The sequence below is a fragment of the Lasiosphaeria miniovina genome (genome assembly GCF_030549165.1).
Source record: "Lasiosphaeria miniovina strain SMH2392-1A chromosome Unknown B0T26scaffold_3, whole genome shotgun sequence".
Classification (NCBI taxonomy): domain Eukaryota; kingdom Fungi; phylum Ascomycota; class Sordariomycetes; order Sordariales; family Lasiosphaeriaceae; genus Lasiosphaeria; species Lasiosphaeria miniovina.
In genome coordinates, this window is record NW_026848222.1 from 4,265,444 (window position 1) to 4,283,187 (window position 17,744).

The 17,744-nt window shown below is 55.6% G+C and overlaps 5 protein-coding genes and 1 non-coding gene across 6 annotated transcripts; 3 read left to right on the plus strand and 3 right to left on the minus strand.

Annotated features, from left to right (window-relative positions):
* Positions 1-908: 908 nt before the first annotated feature.
* Positions 909-3,714, minus strand: B0T26DRAFT_801529 (amino acid permease). The gene is made up of 6 exons (XM_060447028.1): positions 3,213-3,714; positions 3,060-3,130; positions 2,848-2,975; positions 2,605-2,786; positions 1,676-2,538; positions 909-1,579 (listed from the first exon to the last, which is right to left on the minus strand). The coding sequence occupies exons 1-6, from the start codon at positions 3,415-3,417 to the stop codon at positions 1,328-1,330; spliced, it is 1,701 nt and encodes a 566-aa protein (XP_060298791.1). The 5' UTR covers positions 3,418-3,714; the 3' UTR covers positions 909-1,327.
* Positions 3,715-4,903: 1,189 nt separating this feature from the next.
* B0T26DRAFT_t93 lies at positions 4,904-4,975 on the plus strand. The gene has a single exon. It is a non-coding gene; the product is annotated as a tRNA-Cys (tRNA).
* A 1,955-nt stretch (positions 4,976-6,930) lies between these two features.
* On the plus strand, positions 6,931-8,130 carry B0T26DRAFT_640818 (concanavalin A-like lectin/glucanase domain-containing protein; the record flags this gene model as incomplete). The annotated part of the gene is made up of 1 exon (XM_060437269.1): positions 6,931-8,130. One exon carries the CDS (start codon positions 6,931-6,933, stop codon positions 8,128-8,130), a length of 1,200 nt encoding a protein of 399 aa, XP_060298792.1.
* Positions 8,131-11,168: 3,038 nt separating this feature from the next.
* On the plus strand, positions 11,169-12,150 carry B0T26DRAFT_644527 (cutinase-domain-containing protein; the record flags this gene model as incomplete). Its single annotated transcript, XM_060437637.1, has 3 exons — positions 11,169-11,627; positions 11,729-11,908; positions 11,968-12,150. 3 exons carry the CDS (start codon positions 11,169-11,171, stop codon positions 12,148-12,150), a joined length of 822 nt encoding a protein of 273 aa, XP_060298793.1.
* Positions 12,151-12,484: 334 nt separating this feature from the next.
* Positions 12,485-14,320, minus strand: B0T26DRAFT_674516 (uncharacterized protein; the record flags this gene model as incomplete). The annotated part of the gene is made up of 3 exons (XM_060439721.1): positions 12,485-13,192; positions 13,281-13,439; positions 13,505-14,320. 3 exons carry the CDS (start codon positions 14,318-14,320, stop codon positions 12,485-12,487), a joined length of 1,683 nt encoding a protein of 560 aa, XP_060298794.1.
* Positions 14,321-15,620: 1,300 nt separating this feature from the next.
* Positions 15,621-16,377, minus strand: B0T26DRAFT_704380 (uncharacterized protein; the record flags this gene model as incomplete). Its single annotated transcript, XM_060441712.1, has 1 exon — positions 15,621-16,377. A coding segment is annotated over exon 1 (305 nt), but the record flags the coding sequence as incomplete, so codon positions are not given.
* Positions 16,378-17,744: the final 1,367 nt, after the last annotated feature.

The window sequence follows — 17,744 nt, forward strand, 5'->3', positions numbered from 1 at the left end:
GGGAGACGTGGTTCGCGCGAATCCGTCTATAATAAGCCACGCATGGCCGCAGCTCTCAGCTCTCTCCTGGGTTGTCTCCTCAGCAGGACGAAAGTCGCAAGACGCAAGACGTGAGACGCAATAATAGAAGACCAAGTCACAGTTGGGTAGGCCTTTCTTTTCGGGTCCCGGGCTAGCAGGGGAGCGGTGACGGTGGCGGATCCGTAGTTAAGAGGCTGAGTTTCGATGTGCAGTACTAGTTGTTGTTGCAGTTAGTTGCGGTTGCGGTTATAGGTGCGTGCGATTGTGGTTGCAGGCAGTCCGCGCCCCTTGTCTTGTCTTGTCCCGCCGGTTCAGGTACCGCAAATCGGCGAATGGCGAATGGCAGCCCCACAATGCGAAACACCTGCTAGGTCGTCCTAGCCAGGTGTCTGCCACCTGGCGTCCACAGTGGAGAACACCTAGGTAGCCAGCCCCGCAACCCCACGTTTGCCTTGGCTTTGCATCCCTGCTTCATCCTAGCTGACGTTGAGCTTTTGGATTGATGCCACTTTTCGTCCTTTGACGCTACCGAGTTCGCCCAGCGACCACGTCTTCGCTGGAACCTAGGGTGCTCGGTCGCTGCCTAACCGCCTTTCTTAGAGTCGAGACTAACTGGCTGAACACTGGCAACACTACATGTCAATGCCCACGGAGAGATACGTTGTGACGAGATTGAATTTTTTATCTCGGCACGCATGGATTGGAACTAAAATATTGTCTTTACAGTAAGTACCGTGCAAGTAAATCAGTCATATACGTTCGATACCCTAGGCACCTACCTAAACTGTTGGAATGACAAGGTCATTCGTGCAAGTCACTACAGTAACTGTTGCGAAAGGGTGGGGGGGGGGGGGGGGGGTTGTAGTGGTTGTATTCTGCTATGACTACCTAAAAGGATCACGAACTACGGGGATAGGAAGAGGGTATCTTTTATGCTGACCTAGCTTCCCCACTACTTTATATGTTTGACTAATTAAGGCTCTACAGCTGCATGAGCTTGATTGAGCCGTATAACCCTGATTGATCGGTAATTCCTACATAAACAGAATCCCAATTCCCAGGTCCAATCTTGGACTACAAACAACAAGACAGACACGCAGGCAAACATTGGATCCAGTCCAGGCCACGGAAAACAGAAAACAGGAACAATACATGAACATGCAAATCCCTAGCGCCGATAACTCTTCAAGAGAACACAGATAGATATCATCAAATAACAAGGACCGAGAACATCAAGGACGTCACTGCATAGACACATCCGCCTCTCACCTCTCCTGACAAAAGAAGCCGATTCAATGCCCAAGCCTTACTTGCGCCTGAAAATACGGGCCAGCAAAAGCCTCCCCGTGCTCGGTGGCAAGGCTGCCTCGGCTTCGGCCTCTGCCTGGTGGAGCGTCAGGTCCGTCAGCCCCGTCTTGAGGTCGATCTCGTGGACCGGGATATACAGTCTCCAGTTCCAGGTGCGAATCTTCCACCCGAGGTAGAGGAGAAAAATAATCGGCGCCGCAAGATACGCCTTGAAGAAACTCTCCACGTTTGGTCCTTTGCCTTCCTCGGGCTATGGAAATAGATTAATATCTGTTCTCTTCTCTCGGCGTGTCTCGGAAGACGGAAGATGAGAGACTCTAGAGAGAGGGAGAGAGAAGAGACTCACGAAAAGATTGGTGTAAAACGTAGCCATGAGGCTCATGACGCAGATTAGCAGCCCCATCCAGCTGCCATAGACGCCGCACGTAGGCTTGTACGGAATCTGGTCGAGCGTGTAGCCCTGGGCCTTCCAGGCGTAGCGGAAGCGGATGTGTGCGAGGCAGATGGACCCCCACACGAAGAAGAAGGACAGGCCCGTCAGCGCGAGCAGCCACTCAAACGCCATGATGGTCGCCGTCTTGCCCACCTCACCCACGTAGGCCAGCAGCCCGACGGCAAGCTGGATCAGCACGCACCACAGCGGCCGCCCCTTCGGGTCGATGTAGGCCAGGAACGACGGCGCCATGCCCTGCGCCGCCAGCGCCTGCATCGTCCGGCTGGACCCGTACGTGCACGCGTTCGCCACGCTGATGACGGCGATGGTGATGACGCCGTTGTAGATGTGTGGCAGCACCTTGATGCCCGCATCCTGGATGGCGATCACAAAGGGTGACGCCTTGGTGTTGCTCCCGCTCGCGCTCAGCAGCCGGGGGTCGTCGGACCGGACGATGAGGCCGATGATGAACAGGTTGACAATGTAGAAGAAGGCGATGCGCAGGAACACCTGTCGGCTTGCCGATGGGATCGCCTTGCGCGGGTTGTCCGACTCGGCCGCCGCCAGCCCGACCAGCTCGGTGCCGCCAAACGAGAAGGCGGCCACGGTGAACACTTTGGCGAAGCCGTGGAACCCGCCCCTGAACGCTCCGGGGTCCTGCCAGTACTTGGCGCCGAGATAGCCTTGCTTGCCTACGGCGCCGCAGTTGATGACGATGCCGATGACGATAAACGCCACGCAGGCAAGGATCTTGATGATGCTGAGCACAAACTCGACTTTGTTTCCCTCGGCTCGTTAGCAGAAAAGCGCGGGGCTCGGTGTATGTAGACCATGTCTCTCACCTTCGCCGTAGCCGCGAACACCGAACAGCTGGGTCGCCGCCAGGACAACCAGGAACACGGTTACCCAGACGCCCATGTGGATGTCTTGTCGCCAGAAATCGATGGTGATAGACGCGGCGATGAGCTCAAAGGGGAGAACAGAGAGCCACGCAAAGGTATACTCCCAGCCGATGGCGAAACCCCTGTACCCTCTTTGTTAAAACACCAGGCCGCCAAGGGGGCAGGAGACAAGACTATACATACCAAGAGGGATCCAGGAACCGGACAATGTACGTGAAGAAAGCCCCGTTGACGGGGTACAGCACCGCCATCTCGGCGAGAGCTTGGCACATGAACAGTATCATGATTCCAATGACGAGGTAACAGATAATCTAAGTCATTGTCAGCACACTGGATGCCCCCGGCTCCGTACGCGCTGGCACTAGCGCGTCAACGAAAGGAAGCACCCTTCTTACCAAAGAGGCCGGGCCTCCCTTTGCCAAGGCAGAGCCCGAACCGACGAAGAGACCGGCTCCGATTGCTCCCCCTGTTTGGCAGAAACGCCGGCCGGCGGTCAGTCTCGCAAGCTCGACACGGCAGTCACCCCGAGGAGAAGAGATAATTCGTACCGATGGCCAGCATCTGCATGTGCCGGTTGCGGAGGGCCTTCTTGAGCGGCTGGGTCTGGGGCGGCGTTTTGGCGGCGGCGCTAGCCTCGGCGTCCGGCTGCCCAGTCTCGGCGAAGGTGCCGCTGCGGCCGTACATGTCTATCACCTTGCCGAACTCTGCGTCCTCCACCGGCCCGCCGGGAAACGGAGGCCGACTTGAGACCATGTCTGCTTTGTTCCTGTCCAACACACCACCACTTACGGGTGGGGGGAAAATGGGTGAGAGTGAAGAAAGGGGGATATAATTCTCAAGAGTGGAAAAAGGATGATGAGCAGAAAAAAAGAAAGACGACGACGGAGAGCGTCACGCTGCAGCTCGGGGAAACGCACACCTAAATAATCATGTCAAACGACCCGAGGAAAACGCCCAAAATGGTAATGTCGTGCTGCTATCTTCTCCTCTTCCCCCAGCGGGGACAACGCCATTTAGAGTTCAGTCAAAAGACGGTTGTGCATCATCAGTGGAATCTTTGACACTTGATAATAGCGCCATGGCGTCGAAACGAAATGTCACCTCTTTTTCTCTCGAGATAAGAATAGAGCGTACGCGCATGTGCTGTGCCCGTCTGGCAGCCGCCTGTCTGTATCTGTAAGAGAGCTCGTCGGTGATGGGACCGATGACGACCCCGGCCGGGGCCGGGACAATACCGGACTTCCCGGTCTTATATACCACGCAATAACCATCTCAACTTTGCTGCCGCCCCGGTTACGTATACTAACGAAGGCTGCCGCATCGATCGGCCGCCACGGACGGCCGAGTGGGCTATCTCGGCAACGTTATTCTCCCAGGCGTCGCCTCTCCTACATACACCCGAAGTACATACAAACCCAAATGATAAAAAATATGGATAGTCGGTGAGAGAGCCGGCGGGCGCTTTCTCGTAGCCGTTATCTTGCAAAGACCAGAAAAGACGAAAAAGACGAAAAAGGCAAAACGAGCCGAAACTCCCATCCCACCCATCATCGATTTTCTTTTCTTTGCAAAAACACAAAACAAAACAAGGTAATCTGTTCTTGCTACAAGCTTCAGAATCGATCATCCTTTACTAGCGTTTCGTTTTTTTTGGCCAAATACCTCGGTTAGAGAGCAACGGCGTTTTGCCTCATCCAAATTCTTCTTGTCGACGGGCTGTTTTTGTTTTGTTTATTTCTGAGTGGAAACTACCACTCTAATATCTATCTATCTGGCTTCACATCTCACCGAGGTAGGTAGGCATATTTGATTACTTCGGATGTGCGATATGGCGGGGTGGGCCTTGTGTGTATTTCTCTGGCTTGCTGCCGCTGCCGAGTGATGCGTAGATCCCGTCGGTCTGGCCCGTGACTGGGATGGCGAAAGGAAAGGGGGAGGGGAACAGGTTGCTTTTTGAGTCTTTCTTTTTTGGGAAGTAGTGATCTAATCGGTTCATTGGGTCGTGCCTACCTAACCTGACTAGGTCTGCCTGCATACATGTCTTTTCCTAGATCTAGGTAGGTAGTGGCCGAGGAACCGGGAAGTTTATCGTGTCTGGGACCCCTTTTCCCCCCAATTTCTTGGCGGTGGACAGTTTGATCCACAATTCATCCACTCACTCCATCCGCACACCGGGCCGCCGCCCCCCCTTTCTTGTGGAGAGTCTGGAAGTATGTCAATACTTAGAAACAAGAAAACTGTTCTGGTAGCTCAGGGGTAGAGCAACCGGCTGCAGTCCGGTAGGTCAGGCGTTCAAATCGCCTTCGGAACTTTTTTTCCAAATTCTCGACATGCAGCGTCTGTCGCTTTCTTTCTTTTTGCTTCTTGAATCTCGGCAACTAGGTAGGAGGTACTTTGTAGGCATGCTATGTAGAAGGTGGTTACCTACTTAGGTCTGTAATGCATGTCTAGTTCTATCGCTCAGGTGGCATGCAGTTTTGCGGCTCGTGGCAGCTTTCGATTTCTTTATTTCTTTCGATGAACCATAAGTCTCCGGGCTGGCGTGCAGTGCGGTGGTGGTGCTACTAGGAATTGTGAGTTTGAGCGTCCTAGGGTTGTTCTAGTCTATTACGGTGACACCTCGAATTTACAGGCCCCCTTCTCTCGCATCTGCCAGCTATTGACTTATAAGAGGAAGACGCCGAGGGCTGGCAGCTGAGGTGGTCTGACTGCCTTGCCTTGGTAGACTACCAGTCGAAAGTAGCACATCTCAGCCTACGCAAGTCCAGTCATACAGACACAATGAGCAAGTTTGTCTTCCAACCTCAAGTTTCAGAGGGAGCTCAGGGGCTTTGCTGTTTGACTGGTTGAAGGGTTAGGGGTTAGGGCTGGGCGGAGATTTCAAGAACAATCTCGCCGCTTCTGTAACCAAACTAAGAACGACACCTCGACACTCCGTAAACCAGTTCGGAAAACCTGCCATCATCGCCGGCGGCAGGGCAACGTAATCGCTGCCTACGCGTCTCTCGCAACTTCTTGAGGTTTCATTCCGCATCATCAGAAACAGGAAGGTATCGGCGTGGAACTGTCTCCTCTGCAGGGCTTTAAACGAGAGCACCACATCTCTCTGGCGGCCTATCCTAGCGTCCTGAGACGCGGCATGGAGAGTGCTTCTAGCACCCTTCGACAATATAAAAGTCGTCGCTGTTTGGGACTGCTGCAGGCTGCAGACTGCACACCAGAGACCGGCAGCTTGGGACGGAATGTGCTGCTGGTCCTACATGCTTTCAAGTTCCTAGGAACCTTAGGTGCCTGGCCTGCCACTCGGCTCCGAGACAATAACACAGAGACACAGACACCAGGCAAGAGCCTCCACCGTGCCTCCGGTCGTCCCTCCATTTTTAGCACTCGGCCTGGCGACGCCGCCTTTAGCCGGATAGTAGAGGGCTCAATTACAGACACGTTATATGGCAAAATGCTGATCCCTGACTAAAGTCATGTCGCGCCTGCCGTTGCCAGCCAGGCCACCCGCCCCGGCTCGCCCTGATTCGCCAGCCCAAGGTGCCCTGATGTGGCTAGCGGGGCCCAAGGCAGCCCAGTCCCCAACCCATGTCGAACGTCGACACACACCTGGTTTGCCCTCTATTTGTCTTGTCTTCTGCTAGGCTCCTGTTCCTGCTGCGCCCGGATCCATCTCCATGCTCCCGCCGCCGCCGCCTCCCAAGTAGCAAGGCATTGACCAATAGATTCAGCAGTCTTGGACGTGATTTTGATTTTAGCACCTAATAACACAGACCACAGCGACATGACCTCTGGTACTGGCGCTGGGCTGGCACTGGCACTCGGCACCTTGCAACCTTGCACCTTGCACTTATAAGCAGCCCGCCATGTCCAGTTCTTCTTCCCTTCCCGCCAGCCCGTAGTATCTGGCTGGCTCTTAGTCGGCCCTGTTGACCATGGATGCCATCGCTATTTGAACAACACTCCCCCTGTGCGGGCTAATCTGGATTTCTCGATCGTTCCTCGACTTATAGCTTTCATGTTCGCTACCTACCAGGCCTAATACGGCAGCTGTTAATGTCACGACATTGAGAGATCGAAATCTTTGAAACAAACGGGTATTCGAATTTCCCGGCCAACCTCGTAACATCTACAAGCAGCCTCACTTAATTTCACGACAGTCCTGCACGTACCCGAAATTATTCTGCCCGAGGACAGCACGCGACGACGACGACGATGATGACAAAGAGAGCAGCCATGGCTGGAGACGAGCTGTCACGGCTGGTCATGCGCCTACCCGCCACTCTGTCCTCACTTATCATCCTACTCTCTGCTTCGGTCCCGCTGGCTGCCGCTGGGCCCTCTCTGACACAGGACTCGCAATGTGGGTGCTACTTGACAAACGGGACCGACCCCAGCTTCTTCTCCAAGCACATGTTCCTCGACTTTCGAAACCTCTCCCAGTATGCAGGCGTCCCGGCTACTATCACCGGCTGGGACGAAAACGCTGCGGCGCCGCCCTCGAGCCAGTACTTTTCATCGGCTGAGTGGTCCAACACATGGTTGACAGGGAGCTGGAACAACAGCGGAAGGGAGCGCAGCGATGCCAGCACCGATATGGTCAACTCGCCCAACAACGTCTACATCGAGGCCAACAATGACAAGAACCCGAGCTCGCAGACGTGGCTCACCCTGCGAACCCAGCGCCTGGCGGCCTTCCAGACGGCCGCCGAGATCGAGTCCGTGTCCATGGGCTTCCAGTTCCTCTCGATGCGCATGCTGGCGCGCACCGTCGGCGCGAGCGGCGCCATCACGGCCATGTTCACGTACCGCGGCGGCAAGAAGCTGGCCGACGTGCAGGAGTCGGACCTCGAGGTACGCACGCTTGACTCCAAGAACCTGATCCACTACACCAACCAGCCGTCCTACACGGCCGACGGCAACACGGTCGACCAGGCCACCAAGAACGCCACCATGCCCGACGGCCTGCAGTGGACCGACTGGGCCGTCCACCGCCTCGACTGGACCCCGACCAAGTCGGTGTGGTTCGTCAACGAGCAGGAGGTGGCCGAGATTTCCTTCCAGACGCCCCGCGACGGCTGCAAGGTCATCCTCAACGCCTGGAGCGACGGCGGCCAGTGGACCGGCAACATGAGCGTCAACGCCTCGGCCTACCTCCAGGTCCAGTGGCTCGACCTCATCTACAACTCGACGGCCGAGCCCCCGCCGCCGTCGTCGGCAAAGCGCGACGGCGACACAGTCAGCCCCTTGGTTGGGAGAGACCAAGCGGCCGCCGCCTGCAACGCGGTCTGTAGCATCGACGAGACGCCGACTCAGGGCCAGCCCGTCATGCTCTGGAACAACGAGGGACCCCGGAGCAGCAACACCAGCGCCACCACCAGCAGCGGCCGGGGAAGCCTAGCTGCCTGGATACCGTCGGTGCTGATCTCGACCATGGTGCTTCTATCAACGAGCCTTGTGCTGTAACAAGGAGAAGAGCTTCGTTCGGAAGTGCTTACTTGGTGATTTGGCTTCTTCAGCAGTACAGTGTAGATATGGGAGGTATTGTATTGTACATAGACCCCCCCCCCCTGGCCGGTCCCTTTTTGTATTTGCCCTAAAACACCTGCCAGCGATGGAAATCTTGAAAAATCCAACTTTATTTTTGCGATATACCTTTTGTATGATGGAAATATAGCGGGTATGCATCTAGGCCTGTCGGAACTACAGAGCAATACTTTTATTTTTCTCCCCCTTTTAGGATAAGGGCAGGTACTTGGTGGCGGTGGAAAAGGAAATCTATTGATGTACTACCATGATTTGAATGACATTGCACGTTTTCACGTCCCCAAGGACGCGGCACGGCTGTGTAATGCTGGGCACGGAGACCTGTCTAGGCTGGTGCGGCCGGGCTTGTCCATTTCTCTTTTTTTCTTCCATTGATGTAAAATCCCGGGGTAATGAACTTGTCAGCTCAGCTAGGCCGGGAAGATGCAAGCAGCACCAAAACAAAGTGTCGTCACAGGTGGCGCCGGGAAGGAGCAGACCGTCTGGGGGACATGTTTGCAAAAGAATACAAAACATAACAAACAAATAAAAACATGAACTCGCTATCGTGTTGTTGTAATTGTGGGCGGTTAATATATCCGGAACAAGGCAGCAGGCAGGCGAGGCCTCCGCCTTCGACCGGGACTGGCTACCTGCCCTACAAACCTACCTTGTCGTATCCTGGCTGCCTGGCTAATCGGTCACTTTCTCATGTTTACCTTTCTATCTTTGCTGTGTTGCTTTTTTCCATGTTTACTATAGTAGTTCACACAACCAGCTTTGTCGCCTCAACTGCAGTAGGTCGGAAACCCGAGGTGGTTTCTGTAGTGCGGACCTGGCTGTTGGACTAATGCTTGGGGGGGGGAATGAAGTCAAGTAAGCCGACAAAGAACGCAGAGCGAGTCTAGCATCAAACTTGTGTCTAGTTACCCATAGGTGGGAAATACCACCTCGGCGCGTCCTCCCACAATATCTACCTTGCCTTGGAGATACCAGGACTGAGACGCTGGCTCTGCTAGGGATTGATTGCCCTGCGCACCGACACTAGAACGCAGGCTGCACGTCCGCGATCCGAGTGGTAATGGAACCTCACAACCCCCGGGGCCAGGGAGAGTTCGGATGGGGATCTTTGGGCGGCGTGTTGACCAGGTCTGGGTCTGCGTCGGGTGTGTTTTGCTGGGCTGCTGCTGCTACTACGTGAAGGGTCCCTCTTGGAGTTATTGCAGAAAATGTGTCTATTTTTTTTCATCTCGTGTCGTTGTCTGTGTAGGGAGGACAAACAGTGCCGGGCAGTCCCGTCGTCGTATTGGAGTGACAGCACCTCGAACTACAAGGAGAAAATGGGTCGAAAAAGGAGGGACAGAACAACAAGAAAAGGGTGAAAAGTGGAGGAAAAAAGACCTCAAATTGCATTCGCGTCTCGCATAGATGACCACATCCATCCGCCCATAAAAATCACACAGCCCTACCTAAGGTAGATTTTGGGAGCGTGTCGTCGGAGGTGATCGTGCTGCCCGCCTTGTGCTGCTGCTGTGCTGTGGCTGACACGTTTTAGGGGGGTCCCTCAGCGTGCTGCACCCGGCAAAATCCGTCGAGGCCCCTCCTAGCGGTCCAGGGATCAGGGGTCATGGTCCGGCCGCAGAGTGCCGAGTCGTTTCCAAAACGTCGAGGCTTCAGCTTTAGCACCTCCCTCGAGCAAGCAAGTCTCCTTCCATGTCGTCTGATGTTCCCGTTGTCGGGGCATAGTACCTAGCTACCTATCTGGAATGCAGGTACGGAAATATGGAGAGTTCGGACAATTGCGCACCCCTGCTGGGACATCAAATCCGTTTTTAGGGGCTTAGTTTTAGAAGTTCTCCATCGTCTTTGAAAGAACCCACCTAAATTACTGCCCCTTTTCCTCTCCTACTCCCTCCCACAAACTCAGCCCTTTTCTTTCCGTCATCTCTCAAATAAACAAATAAATAATCCCAAGAACACACACACACACACACACACACACACACACACACACAACACAACACAACACAACACTCAGTCTCAACGACATGACACAGGAACCCGTGTGCTGCGTTGCGGTGCGGCTAAAACAATCCCCACACGTCCCCGGCCGATGATCTGCGACTCGGATGCATCTGATATTCCTCATGCTCCATACACCCGCACCCGCCGCCGTAGCAGCATTGGGTATTTAGGAATATTCCCCTTGATCGCTAGACGTGATTTGACCCGAGCTTAGTAGCCGGCCGGCAGTGAAGTGATACTTGGGTAAGGCTCTAAGAGAGAGCAAAGAAAGAAAGGAAATAAGGGAAGAGGAAAAGAATGAACCGTGAAACAAACCGCCTACATGCACGGAGTGTCTCTATTTGCCGCTCGCCCGTGTCTAACTACCTACCTTCTCCGTCCCTAGCTACCTAGGAACGATGCCGTAGGGACGCCATGTATGGAATGGCCGTGCTGCTGGCCGGAAGATCACCTTTCGTTTTTGGCTTCTTCAAACGTCCCCCCATTACATACCTTGTTACTTATCACCCACCCTACATATCAGCTACTAATATACTGGCATCCGACAGTAAGTACTAGTATCTTTCCCGGCTGAGATGGGAATGGGGATCTTCGTTGCTGTGTGAGCGAGAGAAACACACCTGGCGCGCGGGCTGATTGCACGGTAGTCAAGGTCGGTAAGTAAGTAAGTAGGTAGGCAGCTAGTTAGCTGGCCCCATCTGTGCGTGTGTGTTCCTTTTATTTCAAACTTGTTTCCGCCAAGAGATGAAAAAAAGAGAAGAGCGTCTGGCCGTCTCTTTCTTCTTTCTTTCCTCTCTCGTCGTCTACTTTCTCCCCCCCCCCGCCACCTCCCCACTCGTGTCCTTACGGGCTTGAGAAATAAACAAATCATCTTTCCTACCCTGAACCAAATTCCCTTTGTTCTCGTCATCTTCCTCTGGTCCCCCGTCGACCATGCCCCCCCGCCCGAAACGATGAAGCTCCCACGCCCCCGGCCATCATCGTCATCGACCACCCCTCTCTTCTTATCCCTCTTGTTGCTACTAGCAGCAGGCCAAGGCAGCACCGCCGCCACCGTCGGCAACACAAACACAACCAACGCAAACGCAAACGCAAATGCAAACGCAAACACAAACGCCATCGACGCCTGCGTAGCAGCAGAGCCGGCGCCGGGCGACGCGTGCCCGCTGGTACACGTGATCGCGGCGCGCGAGACGACGACGCCGCCGGGGTTCGGGTCGGCGCGCACGCTGGTCGACCTGCTGGCGCGCACGTTTCCCGGAGCCACGGCCGAGGCCATCACGTACCCGGCGGCGGGCGGGGCCGACTACGGCGCCAGCGTGGCCGAGGGCGTTGGTGCGGTGGTCGCGCAGACGGCGCGGTTCGCGGCGCGGTGTCCCGAGTCTATTATTGTCATGCACGGGTACTCGCAGGTGAGGATTCCTTTTTTTCCTTTTGGATTCTGGGTTGGGTTGGGGGATATACGACGACGAGGCTTTCCGTTGGCTGACCCTGTTTACTCACACCCCAAAAGGGCGCGCAGATCATGGACGACGCCTTCTGCGGCGGGCCCGACCTGCCGCAGCTCAACTCGTCGGGCGTGTCGCTGGTGTCGCCGGCCGTGGCCAACAACGTGGCGGCCATCATCCTCATGGGCAACCCGCGGCACGTGGCCGGGCTGCCGTTCAACGTCGGCAACGCGACGGCGGGCGGGGTGAGTTGACTGTCCCAATCCATACCTCCTTCGTAACTTGTGGGTCCTAACCGCAGCAGTTCGCTGCTCGGCCCGCGGGGTTCAAGTGCCCCGAGTTCGAGAAGCGGCTCCAGGCGTACTGCGACTCGCCCGACCCCTTTTGCAGCAACGGCACCGACCCGGCGACGCACCAGGGCTACGGGCGCGAGTACGGCAGGGACGCGCTTATCTTCGTCGTCAGCAAGATGTTGACGTCCAACTGAGGCCGAGTGGGTGATGGATGGTGATCCTTGTTTCTTTTTTCTCTGGTAAGGGACCAAAAGAGATACCTATGAATGATGGCGTCCAAAGCAAACGGCGGGCACATAGTCTCAGGTTACCGGCTGGCTTACTGGTAAACAAGCAGCGTGAAAGCGTCACAGGGGGGAGAACCCCTTGTATACTGTACATATACATTTGTATATACCCCCTACACCATCCCCACGTTTAGCAGGCAGACGCTGGGGCACATGATCGATAATAACTTGATGCTTCACGTTTCTCTTGCGTTTCTCTTGTATCACGGCCTAGACAGTATGCGACTACGTATTCCGACGGTCAAGCGGACATGGGGCTGGTGGTCCCGGGCTCTGGGTATCCCGTGGGGCTAGTAGCGGCATAGTGCTTCTCTGTCTTGGCCAAGACGGCGGCGAGCCAGACCTGGGTGCTGACGTCGGCGAACTCGTAGGCGATGCGCACGGGGTAGCCGACGCGGTACGGGCCCATGTAGCCCGGGTGCACCGTCTCGATGGAGCGGAAGATATTGTCGGCCAGCTGCCTGTTGCTGGCGGCGTAGCTGACGGGGTAGTGGCAGAGGTTGAGAATCTCCTGTAGAATCAACATGGTGGCCCAGTAGCTCATGTACACGGCGCCGTACCACGGGCTCTCGTAGTGCAGCGCCGAGTCAAAGATGGAGTCCGGGTCGCGCGACGGTCTCTCGACGGGGCTGGGGGTGAATTTCATAAAGCCGTCCAGCCACGCCCCCAGCTCGCTGTGCAGCTGCGCCGTCGACTTGACGAGCAGCACGATGCGCGACGTGTCGATGGGCAGGCCCCGCGCTGTGGCCTCGCGCAGCGCCATGCCGTGGTGCAAAAGGCCCGGCACCTTGGCCAGGTGGTTGAAGTAAGCATCAACATGTGTGGCGGCGATCACGGCAGTGGCCGACATGGCCGACGTGTCTTGGGCAGGCTGCATGGCGGCAATAACGTTCTGCCACTTCTTCTTGGCCAGAAAACAGTCCTCGTCTGAAAACATGCAGTGCATAATCTGTGGTTTTAGTGTTAGACAGGCCGACCAGAAGAGCATAAAGGGGTAGCCATGGCAGGCAGGTAAATGGTAACCTGGTAGTACTGACTATAAAGGTGCGGAATGACAGCAGCATGGAGCGATCCCAAGGATCCCTATAGGCGTCGACCCCCCTCTGCTGTATGAGCATCGACACGCCCTTGGCGTGCTTCATCCAGCTGCTCGGGTTGACGGCCCGCTCGTTGCCGTCGCTGGTTCCCGCAAACGCCTGGCCGCCACCCGACGTGGCCGGTATCAGCGCCAGTAACACTCGGAAAGACAGAGCAGACCAACCTCGTAAAAAGTAAGCAGCATGGTCGCGCAGAGTGTTTCGGGGGCCTTCCACTCGACCGGGTGCTTCAAGGCTCTTTGGAGGGCGGCGAGGGACTGGCCATATAGCGACAGGCTCTCGGCAATGAGATGGGCCGAGCCTTCAGCCTTGCCTAGCAGGTGGATGGTGAAGGCGGCCATGGCGTAGTCCAGCGAGGGCTTGTTGCCCAGCTTCTGGGGGACCGAGTTGAACCAGGGCGCAAAGAGCATGATCTCGCCGCCTTGCTGAGCCCCGTAGAGGGCCTGGATGGTGTTTCCGATGAGCTGGGCCCTGTTGGGGGTGGGGGTGGGACACATTTGGAGGATGTTCTGGCCTTGGTGCTGGCCCTGGCCCTGGCCCTGTTCCTGAGATGCTCGTCGCAGCTGCAGCTCCCCCACAGCTCGGTTCCCGGCACGATTGAGGTCGCGGACTTGGCTGCGGCCTTGGCCGGACCGGGGCGGCCGCGGGATGAGTTCGAGGTTGGAGAGGGTCTCGACGGGCCAGCCGTCACCGTCACCGTCACTTTCACCATCACCATCACGGCCATCCCGGCCGCCGCCGCCACCACCACCACCACGACCCGCCCCGCCACGGCTACGCACTTGATGCTTCCCGGCCACAAACTTGAAACCGCGGTCATAGCCCGGACATGTGATTATGGTGTCCGTGTCGTCGTTGCCTTGTTTGGACCTTGACCTGGCAAGTCTGGCGCAGTTGCCGCAGCCGGGCCTCGCCTGGTCGCATTTTACCCGCCGTTTTACACAAGCAAGGCACCCGGCGCTGCGAGGCACTCCAACCATGCTGCCATCCGAGATTCCGAATCGGTACCCTGAGTCACTTCGAGTTTGAGCCGGGCTTGGGATGGAGCAAATCGTTGATGCGCTTCATCTTGTCTCTCACTCTCTCAGTCTCTGGTCGAACGCACGTCGTCGGCCAGAAACGGCCAAGGCTGCGTGAGGCTGAAATCCAACGCCGACCAGGAGCCAATCAATCGAGCGTCACAGACAGGGGGGCTTGGGGCGGGCGGAGAGGCTAGGGTCTTGGCCAGATCTCATGCTCGATCTCCATTTCAATTCTCCACCGAAAAAAGAAACGACACGGCTGACCATTCACCATTCGCCATTCACCATTCACCTTCTATGATACAGGCGATGACGTGGACTTTTTAGGGGTTTGCTGACAAAAGGAAACGATCGGGTGCACTCGACACCAAGGCAAGGTAATTATCACAGCGAGCGACAGCGGCACCATGCTGTCGGGTCCTCTGCTCTCTCCCCTCCAGAAAGGGGTCTGGGACCTACCTTGTGGCCGGCGACCTTTGTTTTGACCCAAGGGAGGGACGGGAGGGGAAAGGCACTTTGTGTTGCCAGCCTCTGCTCTCCTTCCAGATACGGGAAGGCATCGTGCTGTACCCTCTAGGCTTATCGTTCGGAGTCACACAAAGTTGCTGCAGACCTGGCCTGACTTGACCCATCTTCGGCAGAGCTAGCACAGGTTAAGGTATGTGGGTTGGGTCACTTCCCACTCCCTTCGTCCACATGTATTGGATGTCCGCTCTGTATCACCTCACGCCACGGCACGGCAGCCAGCCAGCCAGTCGGCACAAAATCAACAAAAGGAAAAAAAAAATAAAACGCAAATAAATCCCCGCAAGGAACACAAAAAACCCCCCAAAGGACCCAACCAAAATATTTCCGCAGACAAAGCGTGACACCATCGAGCACGTCGCACTGCCTTGATTGAGCCAAGGTAGCCGCGCTCTTGGCATCGGCGCTGCGGGTGGTAAAGGCAATGTAATGGCCTCCCTGCTCGGCCCATATCTGCAGTGGGAAAGAGACAGCCAAGGTATATCCGTAGACTTTCCAGGTTGTCTGTAGACGAGGAGCTCCAATACCTACAGTACATACAACCTCAACTCCACCACTCCGTAAAGGATCTCCCGGGAATGCATCCCGACCTTCCCCCGCCGCCCCTCCCTGCATCCCGTATTGCACGGCAGATGGCCGGCTAGGGAGGGGCAACAGAGGGGAAAAAAAGATCATGATGGCGAGACACGGGAGGCGAAAACCTCATCGTCTGGATGCTATAATCTCTATCCGTATGGTGGGTTAAAAGTATGCAGGGTCCAGACCGGCAATTGGGTAATAAGTACGAAGTAGTGGTGTGTGTGAGTGTGCCCTCGTATTAAGAGGTCATGCCGTCGACCGCCTGTTTTTTCCAAACTCCGCTATTTACCAGTACTAGTAGTTCCCAAGGCATGGTGGGAGTAGACTTAACAGTTGTCATCCAGTCAGGAATCGCATCCTGAGGAAACCCCGTTTTGGGGGCCATGCCGATACTAACGGCGGGCGGCGCTTGGTTATCAACCGGCAACCGAGCGAGAAGAAAAAACATGAAATAAAGACGTATCCGTATGAGTGTCGGCAGCATATCCCTCCCCGCATGGCCTATCTATTAATCCCGGTCTCACTAATAAGCCGCCCGTGGCAATCCAAGTTTTTATGTTAGTTAGTTAATTACTATTATTGTTATTATTTTTGCAGTCAAGTTAGACAACCGTGGATCCTCCGAAAAAGCAGTGACCAGCCAGCCCGTCCGAATGAGGGCGGTGAGGAACCGGGGCCAAGCCGTGTAAGTCCGTCTTAGAGAGTCGGAAGCAAGGGGAGTCTGTCCCTGTTGCACGGCGTTCCGCGGCCGCACCATCTCTCCCTGCGTGCCGTAGAGGAGGGAGAAAAAAAAAAGAGAGACAAAAAAAGAGACAAGAACAGCAGTGTGACGACATCGCCGGACAATGGCCGAGCCGAACGATAATCGCATGCGGGGGGACGGGCAGATGGCCAGACAGCCCGATTTTGCTGTGGAACAACTCTCACTTGCTTCTTCTATCTTCCCTACGGATACCTAGGTACTGGCAAAATGGTTGGTCTTGAAAATGCCCGCCGCCCTGCGTGCACCGCGCAAGAGTTGGGCTGCTTCAATCCATCCAGCCACGCCATGCCACTCCACCGGGCGGGCGGCCATGCCGCAATACCGCCTCGGTATATCGAAGGCAGGTATTCGTAATGCACATACATGCTAGGCAAGGCATGCTGTGTATGAATGTTGTATACCCGGAAACATACCTAGGTTGTCTTCCTGCCAGTCTTCCTTACCTAGGTAACTAAGGTATTGTTCTCTTGTCTGGAAACGTACGTGGACGTAAGCACAGCACCAACGTCACGACCAGCCCCGCAAGGTTCGTTCGCGCCAGACAGACCTGATGGAAGGGTTGGCCCCGCGTCCTACAGCTGCTCACCCCACTCTTCGCATGCCATCTCTAGTGTCTGCTGCCTGCTTTTCCGTCTGTGCCTCGTCCAGCGCCACCGATCTGGTGTTTCAATTCTAGCCAGCAGGTAGATCAATAGGCAAGGACTCGGGGAAAAGAGGACGGACATAAGGTTTGGGCCAAGTGGGGGGGAGGAAATAAAAGAGAAAAGAGGAGCGACAAACGGTTTTTCTTTTCTTTCCCATCCAGAGGCGTCGAGGCTGCATGTAAATCTCTCCACAGACAGTTAACGGAGGGTCATCGAGGTCCATACGATGGCGTAATGCAGGCAGAGTGTGTACGTGCGCCGTGCGTGCAACACGAGAGGCGTTCGGATCCCGCAGCCGCCTGCATGCAGTAGCAAGCAGGAGTAGCAGCAGCAGCAGCGGCCATTATTAATGTCGCCGCTGCCCTCGTCTTCGCTCGCGCGTTGCGTTCACCACTCCCGGAATCCGAATGAGTTCTAGTGCATCCGTCGGATGCACGGAATATTTAATTATTGCAGCAAAGAAAGGCTGTGAAGCGGCAACGAGATAGTGTCTCCCTATTGTCGCCTCACGAGGTTCCTTATTTAAGACGAAAGAAGGATGAAAGGGCGTGAATAGCATCGTTTTCTGTGACTCGGTCTAGGGATACGTAGAGGCGATCTAGAATGGAACCCTTCTAGAAACACTTCCTTCCCCCCACACCGTCTCTCACCAAAGATCTACTCGCACAGTACACACTTCACACAGTCGCACACAGACACACGCCGCCCCATTTCTGAGGGTTCCGCCGCAATCCGTAATCCGTAATCCGCACTCCGTCCGGGTTCGACGGAGACTTTTCGATCAGGGGGTTCGGACAAACATGTGTCAGCGACACCGACACCGAAAGACATGCGTCGGGCGATCACGCCGGACTATCCACAGAGCAGCAGA

Excerpts from the sequence above, each read along its gene's own strand:
- B0T26DRAFT_801529 (XM_060447028.1), bottom strand. The coding sequence starts at position 3,417 with ATGGTCTCAAGTCGGCCTCCGTTTCCCGGCGGGCCGGTGGAGGACGCA. Across the intron at positions 3,131-3,212 it reads CATGCAGATGCTGGCCATCG|GGGGAGCAATCGGAGCCGGT; the intron begins GTACGAATTATC and ends TCTGCCAAACAG. Across the intron at positions 2,787-2,847 it reads CGGTTCCTGGATCCCTCTTG|GGGTTTCGCCATCGGCTGGG; the intron begins GTATGTATAGTC and ends AAGAGGGTACAG.